We start from the raw sequence: 19,223 nt of genomic DNA on the forward strand, positions 1-19,223 counted from the left end.
CTTTTTTCATCCAAATCAAGGCTATAGAACCCAAAAATTAAGCACATCATGATGGATAGTATGTGGCCTAAAAGCCAATCAAACTACAGCGCCTCGTTAATCTTCATTCAATTAAACTTTATTCATATGCTGGACACTGAAAAAACCAATATCCAACACTGATGTTAGACATCAGCATCCAACCCTTGAGACAGAGACGGATGCTGATATAGGATAGATTATAATATCAGGTATCAGTACTATAGCAACTGATGTCTGATATTGTCATCCTATATAAGTAAATATAGATATCTGATTTCCATTTCCAATATCCTGTAGACACGGTCGTTCTATTCTTTCTGTGCGAATTGGAGCGAATTGTGCGTTCTGTTCAGATTTCCGAAAAGAACAAACTTGGAAACGAACAGAACTTCGCACACAACCGTGTGCAGTTCACATTGTGCGAATTGTGTGAATTTTTTGTAAAGGATTTTATAAAAAATTACATTTGATTCTTCCCTCTTTGCCTCTCCCATTTCCTTCATACTCTTGTTCTCTCCATCTCTCTCACCGACGGCCCGTACACACCCCATCCCGGTCTCTCTCTCGTTCTCTCTACTCTCTAGTCTCACCTCTCCATTCTCTGCTCTCTGCTCACTCCATCACGAAGCTTCGCGACATTTTAAGGGTATCCTCGCCCTTTCTCCTGGTCAATCTGCCAGCTCTACGCCAAACTTGCAGCTCTAGTGCCGGATTTGGATGAGGATCAAAGTGGAGGCGGATATAGGACGCTGCATTTTTTCAAAATTTTAAGTTTTTGGTACGTTTCTTTCCAAGATTTTAATACATTTTTAAGTACGAATTCAGTCTGTTTTCTATCTTGATCTCTCCGTGTGTGTCTATTTTCAGTACGATGCTTGATTGTTTTGTCTTGTTTTTAGATCAATTGTTTTTGTTAGTATTTGATTGCTGAAAAAATCTATCTTGTATGTCTCTTTTTAGCTGTTTGAATCGATGGGTTTTCTTGGAACTGCGGTGTTTGTTCTTTAGGAAATTTGAACCATTTTTTCACGGACTCTTGTTTCTCTCTCTATCGGCGATGGCATTGAGATTTTATAAGAGGGTTTTCAAGAGATCAAGGTAGAGAGAAAATGATCAAGATACATGCATTGTTGTTGACAAAGCTGCTCTCTATAGGATCTCTGTTTATCTCTCTCCTTAGGTTTCAGCAGAGTTGATGTTCTTCAGAATTGGTTATATGTCTCTGATGTGGTTCATGTAGAGAGAAGGTAATATAGGGTTCGGTCTAGATGGTTGATAAATCCAAAAATAGTGATAAAATATGTCGTGAATTAGGCTTTTTAGATTTATGCAATTAATTTATGAATTTCCTTGAAAACTTGATACGGTGTAAAGAGTGAGCCAGGGTCGAATCCACAGGGAAGAACAAAAATCAGTCAGGATAAAAATTTCAGAGTGAATAGACGAGATCAGGGTAGATGGAAGAGTGAAATAAGTGAGAAAATGAGAAGGAAGTGTGGATTCAATCAAGTCAGTTCTGCTCTCGTTTCCAAGATCAAAATTTACTAAATTGAATCCTAGGGACAGAAAATAATTCGAATGTTCAAAACTGATAGATCACAAAAGAGCTAAACACTACGTACTACTTTTTTTTATAATTTTCTTTGATTTCAGTGGCGAACAAACTAAGAAAATGATGCTTCCTGATTCAATCAATGGATTATGGGCCCGCACATCTCGCCCAGGCCTTGGCGGCTTGCAACCATCATAATCTATCCAAAGAACAAGGAAAGAACTCACTAATCCAAAACGTTTGAACACTGAATGACCTCCGACCGCCCACTTTCCTTCTAGCCACTTCGTCGGGGAGCTTGGGGCTCGGTGCCGACCGCCCCCTTTCCTTCTGGCCAACTTCGTTGGTGAGCTTGGTTCCCGGTGCCGATCGCCCTCCTTCCCGCTTAGCCAATGTCGTCTTGTTGTGAGCCCAGTCCTCCGGTGGCAACCACGGTTTGGATTCCCCCATTTTTTAAGTCTACGGGCATGGTTGAATGGGTGGTGAAATGACGAAACAGCCCTTGCCCGTTCAGCTCCAAACTGCGTCCTCTCTCCTTCGCTCCTTGGGCCCTGTAGACACGTTTTCCATGTGGAAAATGTGGACAACTAACGAATCTCTAATTTTTCTGTTAGAAAATTCAGGAAAAATACCAAAAAGAATCGGAACAACCATAAAATCATAATAATGATGAAATGTATGCTTTTTAGACATGATAACGCGCATATAATGAGATTTTCCTCTACACAATTGGGTAAAAGAACACCGAATTAACACATGAAATTACACGTTATCAATGGTAGAGATTATTTCAAATATGTTACTGGTCAATGACTCTTACTTCTCTCTCCTCTCTAGATTTGGGAAAGTTTACGTACGTCAGATGTGATTATCTCCATTTACCGCAGGTAAGTGTGGAATTCGCTTCAAAATTTACTGATAATAACTAATCTGCCAATGGTCACGATCACCTCTCTCTCTCTATCTCTCTTCCAACGCGGGTTCGATGGAGAGAGAAGGTGAATGAAGGACATGCTCAAGATTGTACACTGAACAACCTGTTGAAAACATTGCTTCTCTCTCTAGATTTCATATCGGTTTATGTTCTTCGGATGTGATTATCTGCTGTTGATATGGTTCCTATAGAGATAAGGTAATGAGAAGGCTAGTCAATATGGGAGAGATGATGACAACTCTGCCTCTGGTAAAGGACTCTGGTTTCTCTCTCCTCTCTTGGATCTCTCTCTCTAGATTTTTGTCAAGTTAACATTCACGGGATGTGATTATCTCCACTAGACGCGTTATCTGAAATTTTCAGATAAGTGAGGGATTCACATCAGATTGTACAGATGTTAACGAATCTGCCAATAGTCACGGGGTTTTCTCCCTTTCTTCTTTCTTGGATCTCTCTATCTCTCTCTCTAGTTTTTAGCGTGGTTTATGTCCGTCGGATGTGATTGTCTCGACCACATGGGTTTCGTTGAGAGGTAAGGTGACGGAGCGATATGCTGCAGTTTGTACGCTGTACAGTGGATCACACATCTGCCACTGGTCACGGGTTATTCTTTGATTTCTCTCTATTATCTCTTTTATCTCTCTCTCATATCTTTGATCTCTCTCTCAAGATACAGAGGCTTACGTATGTGATTATCTCAATCGCATGGGTTCTATAGAGAGAGAAGGTAAATGAGAGACATGCTCCAGATTGTACAGTTAATACCACATATGCCACAAGTCACGGTTTATTCTCTCTCTCTAACATTGTAGATCATTTAACGTCCACACTCCACAGGATGCGGTTATCTCAACCATATGTGCTCCATAAAGAGAAGATAAATGAAGGACATGTTTCAGATTCCGCAGATGATAACAAATCTGCCACTGGTCAGGGATAGTCTCACTATTCTCTTCTCTCTCATATGTCTCCCGTTTCTTTCTCTTTCATCTCTCTCGTTTCTCTCACTCCATGTCTCTTTATCTATCTCTCTATTTCTCACACACATAGACAACTCACTCCCTCGCCTTGCCTCCTTCCCTCTCTCTAACTATCCCCTTATCTATCCATCTTCGTATCTATCAACTAAGATATCTATCTCGATATATATATCCATGTATATAAATCTCTCACAAACTCTTCCTCCCTCTCTCTCTATGTATATATCTCTCTCTCATACACATTCTTACTCCCTCCCTTACACCCTCGCCCTGTCCCTCTCTTTTTCTCATACATACTCCATATTGCTCTCTTCTCAATTCCTATTTGTCTCTATCTTCCCAATCTCTCTCGCACTCTATGTATATATCTCTCTCTCATACCCTCTCTGTATGTATATCTCTCTCATCCCCTCTCCATATTACTCTCTCTCCATGTATAAATCTCTTTCATACCCTCTCCATATTAGTCTCTCTCGTATATACATCTCTCTCTCATACCCTCTCCGTATTACTCTCTCTTTCCATGTATAAGTCACTCTCTCATACCCTCTCCATATTACTCTCTTTCCATGTATAAGTCTCTCTCTCTCGTACCCTCTCCATATTACTCTCTGTGTCCATGTAGAAATCTCTCTCTCATACCCTCTCCATATTACTCTCTCTCTCAATGTATAAGTCTCTCTCTCTCTCTATGTAGAATTCTCTCTTCCCTACCCGCTCCATATTACTCTCTCTGTTCATGTAGAAATCTCTCTCTCATACCCTCTCCATATTCCTCTCTCTCTCAATGTATAAGTCTCTCTCTCTCTCTATGTAGAAGTCTCTCCCATACCCTCTCCATATTACTCTCTCTGTCCCTGTATAAATCTCTCTCTCATACCCTCTCCATATTACTCTCTCTCTCAGTGTATAAGTCTCTCTCTCTCTCTCTATGTAGAATTCTCTCTCCCATACCCTCTCCATATTACTCTCTCTGTCCATGTAGAAATCTCTCTCTCATACCCTCTCCATATTACTCTCTCTCTCAATGTATCAGTCTCTCTCTCTCTCTCTATCTCTATGTAGAAGTCTCTCCCATGCCCTCTCCATATTACTCTCTCTGTCCCTGTATAAATCTCTCTCTCATACCCTCTCCATATTACTCTCTCTCTCAATGTATAAGTCTCTCTCCCTCTCTCTCTATGTAGAAGTCTCTCCCATACCCTCTCCATATTTCTCTCTCTGTCCCTGTATAAATCTCTCTCTCATACCCTCTCCATATTCATCTCTCTCTCCATGTATAAGTCTCTCTCTCATACTCTCTCCATATTACTCTCTCTCTCTCTGTGTATATATCTCTCTCTCATACCCTCTTCCATATTACTCTATCCTTCCATGTATAAGTCTCTCTCCCATACCCTCTTCATATTACTCTCTGTAAGAAAAAAATACATATCGGCTGCTGGGCAAGGACCTTTGTTTGTCTCTCCCTCTCTCTTTCTCTAGGTTTCAGCTTAGTTTATGTCCATCAGTTTTGATTATCTGTTTCTGGTGTGGTTATTGCAGATAGATTATGATTAGGGGCTTGGCCCAGATGGGTGATATAAATTTTAATCAGTTACTACTCAAGAACTCTTGTTTCGCTCTTCTTTTTATTGGATCTCTCGCTGTCTCCCTAGGGTTCAGCTTAGTTTATGTCCTTCTGATGTGATTCTGTTGCTGATGTGGTAATTGTAGAGAGAGTGTAATCAGGGCCTTGGCCTAGATGGGTGAGATAAATTTTAATCAGTCACAAGTCGAGGACTGTTGTTTCTCGTCTCCTTTCTTGGTTCTCTCTTTAAATAGTCCATTTGAGACTCTGTTTTTTAAGATTTGGACTATTGAAACCTTTATTTTCTTGGTGGGTGCAAGAGATTTCTATTAAATCATAGAGGAAATAATCATTCTTGGTTGTATTTGGGAATTTTAATGTTGTAAAAAGTTTGTTTCTAGTCTTTGCCCTCGGTGTCTAACAATATTTTTTTATTTCATTGATGAAAGAATCGTGGACATCTCTTTTGAAATTTGAATACTGTGTTAACCCTGATTGAAATTAGATTATCAATTGTATTTAACTATTTATACATATATAACAAGCTAAGTTTAATTATGTAGCAGGCAAGTGAGGTTTAAACTATAGCAACTATTGAGCAGGAGACATTTTCATTTTTAGTTAGGTTAATTAAATGTTCTATTCTCTTTTTCTGTACATGGAATTTTTTTTAGTTGGTTGATGAAATAACCGGGCTTGGCTGTACGTTTCTATTGATTTCTCTCTCTCCTTGTCTCTCTTTTGATCTATCTCCCTTTCTCTATGTTGATTTCCCTCTCTCTGGCTAATTTTTGATCCGCAGGAAGTCATCGCTGGGAATCTTTACTCTTTTCTGCCTTTCGATACAAAGCTTTACGCAGTGTTCTCTGCCTTCTTCATAACCATAAGAAAAATTCCTGAATTTACCTTGGAGGCATTTATTTAGGTGCGTATTTATGTGATAAATGGGACACGAATTGGAGAATTTTTATTTTTCTGTTAATTGTCATATATTTCACTTTTTTTGCTTCTCTATTTACCCGTATGATGTATGAATCTACATTTCAACATTGTAGTTGTCATAAATTTCTTATATTTTGATTTATGAATCTGCTCGAACATTTGTACTTTATGAGTGCACATCAAACAATGTCTGAATTTAGTTTGGTATTGGATGAATTTTTTGAATAATATAAATTTCCAATTGTAATTTAGGATGCCTAGAGCACCTCTATCGTATGCTTCTGGTTCCCATGAAAGATCTTCATTGTCCAAGGGGAGTGTTGGCCATGGCGGAAAGAAGAAAAAGAGAAAGAATGAATACGCTACACGGATACACTTCACAGAGGTGGAGCCAAAGGTGTTCACATGCAATCTTTGTGCGACCTGTACCCGGGGTCGTGCAGTGACAATAGATCAAAATAAGAATAGTTGCAGTACGATCCTATGGTGACATTTTCAAAATGTGCACTGTAAAGAGTATAACGAGTTGAAGGCTCAAGAATGCAGCTCTTCTAACCAACCATCGGTGGCCAACATCTTTGATCGACAAGGTACTGATAAATTGTACTTCACTCGTCGCTCGTTGGAGATGACAAAAGAAGAGCTTGTACATTTCATATGTCAGTTGGCCTCACCGTGGAACATTGTATATAAGAAATATTTCATCCGACTGCTTCGATTCATCGCACAAGAGGAGATATCCATTCCATCGACAAGGGCTGTAAAGGAAAAAGCTTTCAAGCTTTATACTGAGTTGAAGAGCGGTATTCGTGACCGACTAAAAAGTGTTGATAGAGTGGCCATCACTCTAGATTGTTGGACGTCTGCGAATCGAATATCATTTATAGGACTCACCGTTCATTGGGTAGACACGGAATGGAAAATGTGTGAATGTGTCCTCACTATACGCCAGTTGGAGGGATCGCACACTAGGGAGTTGAGCGAGATTGTGTTGGAAGTTCTTCCAGAATTTAAGTTGAGTGAGAAGCTGTGTGTTATTACGACAGACAATGCTTCGAATAACACAACAATGATGGCTATATTAGAACGAGAGTTGCGGCCAGTGAACGCCCATTTCACTGCAAAGAGACATGTCTTGTGTATTGCACATGTGATCAACTTAGTTATGCAGGCCGGATTGAAGGCACTCAATGTCATCGGTGATGGCCCCGAGTCAAGTTTCATTGACGAAGTAGACTTCACAAACCTTGATGATGTGATGGATGTAGAGGAATATGATTCTCCTGCTATTTCCTTAGCGGATGTTGTTCGCCGCCTAAGAGAGGTGGTCATTGCTATATGAGGATCGATGAGGCAAAAGGCGACGTACTTTACATACTGTAGACAGTTAAATATGTCAAACGCGAGGAGGATCCTGATAGATTGCCCTACTAGGTGGGGCTCCACTTACAAAATGCTATGAAGGTGCATTGAGAAGAAAATTTTTATCGATATGATGATGTCCACCGCTCTTCGAGAACATGCCTTACTTGACGTAGAATGGGACCTAGTGCAAATATTTGTCGACTTACTCAACTTACTCCAGCTTGGTACCTCTGTTGCTATCCAGAGCTAGGCGCCGACGTCAAATGAGGTATAGTCATTATTAAGGGATTGATGAGGCATCTAGAGCTAGGGGCCGACGTCAAATTAGAGAGGCGTATCGAACTCCTCCATGCTTACAGTTGGTCATGCTATCTCCATTGGGCAAAGGAACGCCTTAGCTAATGTATGTTCTGCTATGGGGGATAAGCTTGGTAAATATGTGTCTGTACTAACACGAAATGAGGCTTTCACTATTGCCTCTCTACTTGATCCATCTATGAAGCTTCACTTGATTGATCCACAAGCTAAGAATGAGGTTCTATCTACCGTCCGCAATATCATGGAGACACATTTAGTATCCAGAAACTCCAGAAATCGGTGCATCGAACCAACTGCTCAATCAATGACGAGTGATTTCATACAAATAGAGCTCAAAGAAATACTAGATCCGCCTGAGCACCCACAAAGAGTTGATCCGATTGCAGAGCTTGATGTATACGCGATGGCCCCCCCAGCATTCGGTACGGAGGTGTTGCATTGGTGGAAGACGACAGGTATCCTATAATTTGCATTTTTATATTCCAAATCTCGTGCTTTACTTATTAAATTTCTGACTACTTTTACCCCAAAAACAGGTCAGCTTTCTTACCCCGCGTTAGCACTGGTGGGGAAGGAATTCCTAGCAGTTCAAGTGAAGAGTGCCGTGTGTGAGCGTCTATTCTCATAACGTCATGGAGTAATCAACTACAAGCGATCGAGGCTTACGATAGAGAGCGTAAAAGGCTTAATGATGTTGAAGTCATGGTATAGCAACGACGACCTAAGATCAGATGAGGACGAAGACGGTGATGAAGATGATGGGCCATTTAACATTCGCGTGAACGCACCAACAGGTTAGACTCTGTCCTTGCTCCTTGACTAGTGTAGAGAACTCTATTTTTTCTCCTTGCCTTGGTGAACGAAAATCATGATGATGTGATGGCAAATTATTTCATTTTTTATCACGCAGATTAGTGGTCCAACACACAATACCGGCGACAAAGATGGAAGAAGCCTGTGGTCTAAATGCGAGACTCCTCTAGTATTCTTGTTGAAAATTAATCCTCCATCCAATGTCGAGAGCACTCGATAATTACTTTGCCTTGGATGATTTTTCACCAAACTTTCTCGCATATTTGGATCCATCTTTTTGGAATTTACGTGGGCCGTGACCCTTATATCTATCTTCCATTTTTTAGTGATACTTTTTTCAGTAGCACGGCGTCGATCTGGCTGAGAGCACCAATCTCACACAATGTCGCATTCCGGTAAGGGTAGCGTAAATTGTATGCTGAAGTATCTTGTATTGATCCACCGTTGTCAGATTTGATGTTAAGCTGAACAATGCAAACCTTGCAGGAAAAAAACATTTGCCAATGTAAGAAGAAAATTAATATTGATGTTTCTCCCTTAGAGTTTGATATGTGGATTATCTTTCGCCGCGAATCACCTTATTTCCTGCTAATTCTCTCTTGAGAGCTAGAATTTTCTCAATTAGGTCTATTTTATGACTACTGAATCTAAATGACTGGATGATTTTTTTAATGGCATGTGTCGTTGCATGTTAATTGATGAATACATGGCTGACGGTAAATATTTCACTCTCTGTCAATTAGTAGAAAGTTTTTCAAGAAGGCTATTCAGTGCTCATTGATATACTTTTCATTTATATGAATTGATTGCAGATGCCACTCAAAAATACATCCAAGTTGCCCAGGTAGGATCTACTACCCTTCTACTGTGCCCTTGCCTTTCAAAAGTTCACACATGTGATTGGCTGACTTTGTTGCCCTGAGACGAGAAGAGAAGAAGAAATAATGAGGACAGAGAGAGAGAGATGGTTCGTTTTGTTATTTCCCACATGACCACCTTGAATTAGTTCTTGGAAGGATATTTATTTGACATGGTGATTTAAAAAAAAACCTACTGAAGTCTTTCACAAGCTGCTGATAAAATGAAACTTTGGTTTTATTATCAGACTGTTATAGGTTCGTGGAAAGCGGTATGAGCTCCTGATGAACTGCATCCCTCCAGACATCATTTTAAAGGTAAGTAAATAGTTTTTAAACTTTATTAGTTCTACTTATGCATGTATTTCTCTCTCTACTTATTTTAATCTCTCTCTCTCTTTTACTTAATCTATACATTGCTCTACGTCGATGTCTCTGTCCCCATCATAATCTCCATCTCTACTCCCGTAATCTGCCACATGCCAGCAATCCATGTGTGCCGATCTTTATCTATCTGTCTCTATCACCGTCCATTCCCATCTCTTTCTATCTCTATTTATGTTCTGTCACATGGCAGCATATTAATGAGCGCGTTCTGCTATAAAACCCACATCTTCATGTCATCTCTATCTCTATATCTCTTGATGTTCATGATCATCTCTCTCTCTCTCTCTATTCTCCATGACATCTTTACCAATTGTTATATGAATGAATGGACGCATAAGCACACGATGCGCCTCTTGCAGAAGGAGATACTCCATGTAAGATCAAGCAAGCAAGAACACTCTTTTACCTTCTCATGAGACAAGAGCTTCCAAGGCATTCCATCCCGATACATGGAAGATAGATGGGTAGATACATTATTCAAAATCTGAGAAGATGGTGATGATGTGTAGATCAAATTCATGAAGGGTATCTCTCTCTCTCTCTATGTAAGAACAAGCAAGAAAGAAGACTCTTTTACCTTCTCATGATACAACAAAGAAACACAGTTTCCAAGGCGTGCCATCAGGATATGGGATGCATTAGCAAGATTATATTTGGTGATTTCAGATTAAGTGGACTTAGATATTTGTTTTTGAACATATCTTTGATTGCAAATCTGTCAGTGGCAGACTGTTACAAAGTGGAGCAATTGAAGAGATAGAGATTAAAAATTGCAAAAATTAAGAACAAATACCTAAATATATTATTATTGAAATCTAATCATTCCACCCTCGAACTGAATTCTAGAAAAATATTGAAGTACACAAATTTTCATATAAGTCATTTTAATGAAATTAATTCTCAAAAATCTATTAAATCCATTAATTATTTTCTTTTAATACCGAATGAATTCAGTTAAGTCACCAAATGAATTCAAATGAATTACCAAAATGAATTCAGCATAATCCCCTCTTCTAAATAAATTACCAAATGAATTCATTAAAATAATCCAAACTTTTTTCTTAAACCTAAGTTACAACAATGACATAAACCCCTGAAATATCAGGTACCATTAAACTATAACTGCCATTATCACTAGATTCAATGACTATTAGATTTGTACTGATAGAATTTCTACTGAAGATGGTGTGTTGTGAATTAGTATAATATATAATAAATTAGAATATTTTTAGTATGATATACTTTGGTAGATGCATAATAATTTTTTGCAATTTACGAACAATTATATGCAATTTTTGACTCTACATGCGAATTATGTTTGCTTCGTGCGAATTTTGTTCGTTTTGTGTGAATTTGTTCGGCTGTGCGAATTTGTTCGGTTGTGTGAATTTGTTCGGTTTGTGCGAATTTGTTCGATTTGTGCGAATTTTTTCGTTTGTACGAATTTGTTCGAACATCTGTTCTAATTTTCGCACATAAAAAGAACAGCACAACGAACAGACCCCTGTGCAGTTCGTTTGTGCGAATTTTTTGTTCGTTTTAAACGAACAGAACATAACGACCATGTCTATTATCCTGTACAGGATGCAACCTGGTATCATCGTGTGATACTGGCTCGGGAAAGGCAAACACTTGCCCTGCCATAGCCTGTATTAATATTCACTCTAAGAGAAATTACTGAATGTAATGGTAAATTTTGTGACATATAGAAGTACTGAAAATTTTCTAAAGAAATACAAATTTCTATGTGACTATCTGATTCTCAAAATATTTTTATTTTGAAATAGAAAAACCTTTATCTTCACTGATATCCTAGTTCACCTCTCCCCAACGTCAGCAATCTCCCTCCCATCCTCTCCATCCCTCTATTTCTCCCTCTCTTCCTCTTCCTCTCTCTCTCTCTCTCTCTGTCTATACATAAATAAATAGTTTTTGTCAGGTTCCTTATCATGCAGATCTTTCGTCGACACCCGTCCCTTTTATCCCTACCCGTCTATTTCTCTCGGAGCATCTCCGCAAAGGTTGGCGACTGTCGACAAATCCATAGAACCTGGACCCATTTTCCACGTACAAATACCCCCACAAGATCGTTCACCAGACCCATCTCTCTCCCTCTCTCTCTCTCTCCCTCGCTCATCAGACCCATCTCTCGCTCTCTCTCTCTCCCTTTCTCGCTCATCGGACCCATCTCTCTCTCTTTCTCTCGTTCTCTCTCTCTCTCTCACTCTGTTTCTCGCACATCAGACCCATCTCTCTCTCTCTCTCTCTCTCTCTCTTTCTCTGTTTTTCGCTCATCAGACCCATCTCTATCTCTCTTTCTCTGTTTTTCACTCATCAGACCCATCTCTCTCTCTCTCTCTCTCTTTCTCTGTTTTTCGCTCATCAGGCCCATCTCTCTCTCTCTCTCTCTCTCTCTCTGTTTTTCGCTCATCAGGCCCATCTCTCTCTCTCTCTCTCTCTCTTTCTCTGTTTTTCGCTCATCAGGCCCATCTCTCTCTCTCTCTCTCTCTTTCTCTGTTTTTCGCTCGTCAGACCCATCTCTCTCTCTCTCTCTCTCTCTTTCTCTGTTTTTCGCTCATCAGACCCATCTCTCTCTCTCTCTCTCTCTTTCGCTGTTTTTCGCTCATCAGACCCATCTCTCTCTCTCTCTCTCTCTTAGAAGAACAGAAGAGTGTCATGGCCAGCGGTTTCTGCTGTGCCGCCAAGACGGGGCCGGGATATTCTTCCCCACTGGCGGCCATGAACGGCCCCAGAGAGCAACTGCTCTACGTCACCTGCGTCTACAACGGTAGTTTCCGAAACTTGCATGCTTTATCTTTGATTATTGGGTCGATTATCCGGCCAAGAATCGATGTATATCTTTGCATGTTTTTCTAAAGGAAATCAGTGTTTCCTCTTTATTGTTGTCTATTCTTGTATGAGATTGGGTCGCAATTTAACTTCCTTTTGTTTCAATTCATTGGAAATTGAACTCGATCCCTTCATTGGTGTGACCAAAGCAGATGTTCTTTTCGGATTTAGCTTTTTACTAATGTTTTTTCTAAGATGGGACATACGCCAACTGGGTTTGGCTCTAATTCCATGAACTCTAATCGTGTTGAGTTCCCTGCGAAAAGTTGGAGGAGACCCGAATTATGTCTCTTCTTCTCGTTTCAGTTAGTTGAAGAAAAATCGATTCTTGGGTCAATATTTGATTCTTTATGATTGGTTGTTTGTCTTTGAAGAAAAAAATGGTTATTGTCAAACAACTCGTTAAAGAAAATCGGTGTTTCTTAAACCTCTAGCTAAAGAAAAATAGATTCTCGGCAGAATCTATGTTTCTTAATGTAGTTTTTTTGTCTCTGAATAATAACGATTCTTGTTAAACAACTAAAGAGAAATCGATTCGTCCGCCAGGATTCGATTTTTCTTTAGCTATTTGCTTGTCTTTGAAGAGATTCGATTCTTGTTATTCAACTTGTTAAAGAAAAATCGATACATCTTCAAAAAAGAGTAATCAATTAATCGGCCAAGATTCGATTTTTCAAAAAATTAAAATTTTGTCTTTGAAGAATAATCGATCTTTGTTAAAAAATTATCAAAATAAAACTCGATTCTTTGGCCAAGGTTCGATTTCCCATAAACTAGTTGATCTTTTAAGAATAATCGATTCTTGTCAAAGAGAAATCGGTTCTATGGCCAGGAATCAATTTTTTTTTGTAATCCAGTTGTTGGTCTTTGAAGGATAATCGATTATTATTAAATAACTAGTTAAAGAGAAATCAATTCTTCAGCCAGTATTCAATTTTTCTTAACTAGTTGTTTGTCTTTGAAGAATAATCGATTCTTGTAAAAGAAGTTAAAGTGAAATCAATTCTTCGGCCAGTATTCAATTTTTCTTAAACTAGTTGTTTGTTTTTGAAGCATAATCGATTCTTGTTAAATAACTAGCTAAAGAGAAATGAATTCGTCAGCCAGTATTCAGTTTTTCTTTAACTAGTTGTTAAATGAATAGTTGTTTGTCTTTGAAGAATAATCGGTTCTTGCTAAAAACTAGTTAAAGAAAAAAGTAGTCTTCGACCCAGAATAATAAAATTATCTCCCTCATTGGAGTGTTTTTGACTAAGATGGGACATACTCTAACTGGGTTTGGCTCTGATTTCCATGAAATCTAATTGCGTTGAGTTCTCTATGAAAAGTTGTGAGGAAAGTTGGAAAGTCCGTCCCAACTCAAGGGTTAATGATTTTATTTCTCTTTTAGCACAAGTAGCCAAGGTTCTTGGAGAGGGAAATGGAAAGGTTCTTGCGTTGAATTTATTTATATTATGATACGGTTTCACTCAAGACATATCGTCTCCGATGTAGTTTTATGATGATGAGAGTTCCCGAGATGAAGAGGAGAATGGGAATGTTTGGGAAGGGCCTGAGCAGAGGGGTAGGGGTTGGCCAGAGTGATGAGACTGTCAAAAGTCACTTCTTGTTTAATGCTTCTGATTTTTATCAAATTTAATAATTTTTTTCTTCTGATGACAGGTTCTGGGAAAGGGAAGCCAGACTTCTTGGCGACTGTCGATGTTGACCCCACATCACCCACTTATTCCAAAGTCATTCACCGACTTTCTGTCCCTTACGCGGGTGATGAACTTCATCACTCTGGGTGGAATGCTTGCAGCTCCTGCCATGGCGATTCATCAGTTTCCAGAAGATTCCTCATCCTTCCGTCCTTGTTGTGAGTTGGAATGTTCTTCGCCTTGTTATCTTATCCTGATTTTTCTAGATATTGTGATTTGAATTCTAGATCGTTTTCATCCTTTTTTCTATACGAAGTCAGTGTTTCTTCTTCCTGTTATCTATTCTTGTATGAGATTGGGATGCAATTGAAAATTTTTTCTGTCTAAATGCATTGGACATTGAATTTCGATCCCTTAACTGGTATGAACAAAGCAGTTCTTTTCGGATTTAACTTATTTGTAATATTTTTTAGCACATTAGTGGACAAAAAGCTGTTTATCTTGACCGAATTTTGAAAATTCCAATTTCTCGGCATATGACAAATTTAAAATTACTCCCCTCCCTTTCTTGGCATATATTTATGCAAATTGTCCTCAACTTTTATTCTCTATAATATTACAGATGGTATTTGGACACTATTTACGATTCAGCATCAGATTTATTTACAGATTTTATTCATCACTCTTCACTGTTTAATTTATTACTAATATATCTATAAATTATTGTGTTAAAAATTCAAATTGTTCTCTATAATATTACAGAACTACAATTTTCATCATTGATTTAAAATTTGTTTTCTATATTTTTTGATGTGGGAATCTTCAGGTCGAGCAGGATATATGTGATCAACACAGCAAATGATCCAAGAGCTCCGTCATTGTTCAAGGTTGTGCAGCCTGAGGAGATTGAGCAGAAAACAGGATTAGCTTTTCCCCATACGAGCCATTGCCTTGCTTCAGGAGATCTCCTCATATCTTGCCTTGGAGACAAAGATGGAAACGCCAAAGGCAGTGGTTTCCTTCTCCTAAACTCTGATTTCAAAGTCAAAGGAAGGTAATACTCTCCATAGCCCGTTCGACCAGCCAGGGGGGGTATTGTGGTCATTTCCTGTGTAGAATGTTTTCCTTTTAAATTGGGTGGGCATCCCTTTAAGAAGGCAGGAAAGGCCAGGTTCCTGCTCCACTTATCCTCGTTCTTCTTTACCTTAGGAACGATGATTGGGAAGATTTTGATGAGATTGACGAGAGAAAATCTTTGTTCTTTCTGCCATTTACCTGCCGTTGGTAGTTTTTTTTAATTCCCTTCAATTTGTTTTCCCTTAAAATAGGGAAGATGGCTTCCTACTTCACTTAGGAAGGCATCCAAAGATGGCTTCCTACTTCACTTATCATCGTTCTTCTTCACCTCTAGAATGATAATTATGTGAATCTTGATGATGCTGATGAAATTGACGAGAGAAATCCCTTGTTATTGATGAGACAGTAGGGTAATCCTTGGGCCAGTTCCCTACGATATAGTTTCAATTTGATTTGGGTTGGCCTCGCCTTATGAAGGGAGCCAAGAATGGGTTCCTGCTTCACTTATCCTCATCTTTCTTCACCTCATGAATGTCAATGTCAATTATGAGAATGTGGATGATATTCATGGAACTTCACAAAAGAAAATTTTGTTGTCGTATCAGATGGGAGAAACCAGGGCACAGCCCAGAATTTGGGTACGATTTCTGGTACCAACCCAGACACAAGATAATGGTAAGCTCCTCATGGGGGGCGCCTGCGGCCTTTTCAAAAGGTTTTGACCTCCAACATGTCGCGGACGGGCTCTATGGGAGGCACTTGAATATCTACAGCTGGCCTGGTGGGGAATTGAAGCAGATTCTTGATCTTGGGCCCTCTGGTCTCCTGCCCCTTGAAGTCAGTACAGCCCTTATTTTATAAAAAAATCAGATATTTCCTTCAATTTTATTTACTGTTGGTTTTTTTGGGTTTAATTTTCTTTGGCAGACACGGTTCCTGCATGATCCAGATAAGGATATTGGCTATGTTGGCACGGCTCTGAGCAGCAATATGATCAGGTTCTTCAAGACTCTTGATGGGACATGGAGTCACGAGGTACCTTTTATCTCTCCCTCTTTATATCTGCAAAATGAATTTTTCTATCTATACTACTGCATTCACGAGGAAACTGGTTATCAATGAATAATATTTTCACCAATTTTAGCAGGGAATAGAACACGAAATGGAGAATTTATATCCCTATTCCATGCTGGTGCCACAAAATGATTGAGAACTACGATGGGGTCGAAATTCATTTTGTTCTTTGTATTAAAAAAGTATTGCAAATAACTTCAGATTACTTGTCGGGTGCACATTGGGGCACATTTGGCGCACATTGGGGAGGGTACTCTTTAGTAGATTACTCGTCGGGGCGTCAGAGTTTTTTTGTAAAAAGAACTTGAATAACTTCGTTTTTCTGAAGGAGTCTTCTATCAGGAAGGCTATGTCATTTACAACCCCGGCGGTTTTGGATGCTTGAAGGCCCCGCTGATCCGAAGTGAAAGGGTGATTAATTAAGTCTACAAAGACTAATTCAATCTCAAAATTATGTATCTTTCATCGACTCGAGTCTGCTTCCGGGGTGGGGGGGCATAATTAAAGACAAACGTTTCCTTATTGAGAGTAAAATATTTTTTTGAACTGTTGTTTTCAAAAATTTTTTTTTTTTGAACTGCAACATGGAGAATCTATTTCCTTTATGCTGGTCATGAGTTTGTACTTTTGAAATGGAAGGGATCTTATATTTGAGTTCATTCATTTAATTCTCCAAAATACATTTTCCTGACTGATCGGATATAATTGATTCTCGAAACTATGTATGGAATAGACCCATGTTAGATTGAAATTAAGAGTGGGACTGTGAACACCAAATTTCATTGTCAGTTATCCTTGAAAGGAGGAGGCTTTGCCTCTGATGGCTAAGAAGCTAATGACTACTCATGGTGTGACCCAGTGTGAGTTGTGATATCTGTGAAGCAGCCTTGATTACAAATTCCACCTTATTGACTAATTAGTCTAAAAACTATGGTACCGATCGTGCTAAATAAAATAAGAATGGGGAAATGAGGGTCACTTTTGTCCTCACATATTGATTACTTATGGCATGGCCTAGTGTAGGTTGTGATATCTGTGAAGCCGCTTAAGGTGAAGAACTGGATATTGCCAGAGATGCCTGGCCTGATTACGGACTTTCTCATTTCTTTGGATGATCGGTTTCTCTACTTTGTGAACTGGCTACAAGGTGACATTCGCCAGTACAACATTGAGGACCCATCAAAACCGGCGTTGACTGGCCAGGTCTGGGTCGGCGGGCTCGTCAGCAAAGGCTCTGCAGTAGTGGCCGTGGATGAGGAGGGCAAGGAGACCCAGTTCGACATCCCAGAAGTCAAGGTCAGAAAGTAATTTAATTTTTTGGAACTTTGATCTTTCTTGTGGGTGAGAAATGATGAATGAGATATTTTATGTCATTATACATGATGAATTGGATCGTTCATTTTTAGAATTTTTTCTCACTGGCTTTCTGGGTTTAGAAAATATGGATTTAGAAAATATTTTTTCTTTCAATTTTTTTTAACTAGACAAAGCTTGGGAACCGTACTTGTACTAAATCTGAAAACTTAGAGCTGAAACTAGGCTCATTTAGTCTAAAATACGGTCAAGAACTTCATTTTTTGTCTGCCAAAATTTGAACTTTGTGATTTGGAATGCTGGCTGATATTTTTCTACATCTTTGTTGCATATAAAGGAATTTCCCTTTTATTTATTTTTCTCAACAAACTTTGGTGGTCATAATTATGCTAAACCTGGAAACTATGAGCAGAAAATAGGATCATTTATCCTAAAAAGAATATGGTCATGAACTTAACTTCTCTGCCAAGATTGAATAGAAAAATTTCCCGGAATTCTCTGTGGGTAATGATTGCCTGAAGCTTTCTTGATTGTGGAAATTGCAGGGGAATAAGCTGCGCGGGGGTCCTCAGATGATTCAACTAAGCTTGGATGGCAAGCGGCTATATGTGACCAACTCCCTCTTTAGCGTTTGGGACTCGCAATTTTACCCAGATCTAGTCCGAGATGGGGCCCACATGCTTCAGATAGATGTCAACACGGACAAAGGCGGGCTCTCGGTCAACACTGACTTCTTTGTTGACTTTGGGCTGGAACCCGGTGGCCCAGCTTTGGCCCATGAGATGAGGTATCCGGGAGGAGACTGCACCTCTGACATATGGGTATAGCTGCTGCCCATCTTTGCAGAACTTTTATTTTTTCTTTTCCTATCTTGGTTATAAAGGAGTCAGAACCCATGATACCGTTGTATTTAGAGCTATATATTTTTATTGGTATCGTATAGCATGGGCCTTTATCCTTTCAGAAAATTGAGTCTTTCTTCGGTCTGCGCATATTTTTCTGTGGGGCAACTTATCCTGCATATTTGTGTTTTGGTTTTTGGGAAAAATCTGTAAATGCATTATTTATATACATTTTACGAAGACCATTAAACTTATGTTTTTGATCTTATTTATGTTAATAATTTTGATGTTGTAACTCCCTGCTATGACTTCTCATGCAGCTGAAAAATAATAATTGGGTCAGGGTAATTGACAGCTTCTGAAATTTATGTTTATTTATCGAGGAAGAGAGAATGCTCCTTGTTGAATTGAATTTTTTTTGTCATCATTCTTGCTTTTCCGTGGACAAGTCCTTGTCTTGCACTTGATACCCTCCTGTTTATGTTCCAAGACAATACCATATCTATTCAATCAAGAGAAATCCTCCTCAAGGCATCTTACCTGGCATCGTGACTGATTGTTTACAATGATTTTTAGTATCATGACTGATTGTATACAATGATAATAGTGCTTTAACCTGGTATCCGGTGATCCTAGTTACTACCATAAATCATGGGCAATCAGTTTCTTTGAAATTTGAGGTTATTA

At 39.0% G+C, this 19,223-nt stretch overlaps 1 protein-coding gene and 1 long non-coding RNA gene across 4 annotated transcripts; both read left to right on the forward strand.

The window, feature by feature from the left end:
- The first annotated feature begins 373 nt into the window (after positions 1-373).
- On the forward strand, positions 374-10,353 carry LOC144716132 (uncharacterized). Of its 3 annotated transcripts, none has more exons than XR_013584823.1 (8): positions 374-799; positions 2,411-2,460; positions 5,860-5,982; positions 6,252-8,137; positions 8,219-8,476; positions 8,593-9,462; positions 9,601-9,670; positions 10,099-10,353. It is a non-coding gene; the product is annotated as an uncharacterized LOC144716132 (long non-coding RNA). The 3 variants fall into 3 exon arrangements; XR_013584825.1 differs by having other exon boundaries at positions 376-799; positions 8,069-8,137; XR_013584824.1 differs by lacking the exon at positions 2,411-2,460 and having other exon boundaries at positions 375-799.
- Positions 10,354-11,730: 1,377 nt separating this feature from the next.
- LOC144716112 (selenium-binding protein 2-like) lies at positions 11,731-18,634 on the forward strand. Its single transcript, XM_078591162.1, has 7 exons — positions 11,731-12,527; positions 14,252-14,447; positions 15,056-15,283; positions 15,912-16,143; positions 16,234-16,341; positions 17,404-17,676; positions 18,240-18,634. The coding sequence occupies exons 1-7, from the start codon at positions 12,416-12,418 to the stop codon at positions 18,519-18,521; spliced, it is 1,431 nt and encodes a 476-aa protein (XP_078447288.1). The 5' UTR covers positions 11,731-12,415; the 3' UTR covers positions 18,522-18,634.
- Positions 18,635-19,223: the final 589 nt, after the last annotated feature.

Source organism: Wolffia australiana, chromosome 20 (genome assembly GCF_029677425.1).
Source record: "Wolffia australiana isolate 7733 chromosome 20, ASM2967742v1".
NCBI lineage: Eukaryota > Viridiplantae > Streptophyta > Magnoliopsida > Alismatales > Araceae > Wolffia > Wolffia australiana.

Coding starts and splice junctions, on each gene's coding strand:
- LOC144716112 (XM_078591162.1), top strand. CDS start 12,416: ATGGCCAGCGGTTTCTGCTGTGCCGCCAAGACGGGGCCGGGATATTCT. Junction 14,448..15,055: donor CTCATCCTTCCGTCCTTGTT/GTGAGTTGGAAT, acceptor GGGAATCTTCAG/GTCGAGCAGGATATATGTGA. Junction 17,677..18,239: donor TCGACATCCCAGAAGTCAAG/GTCAGAAAGTAA, acceptor TGGAAATTGCAG/GGGAATAAGCTGCGCGGGGG.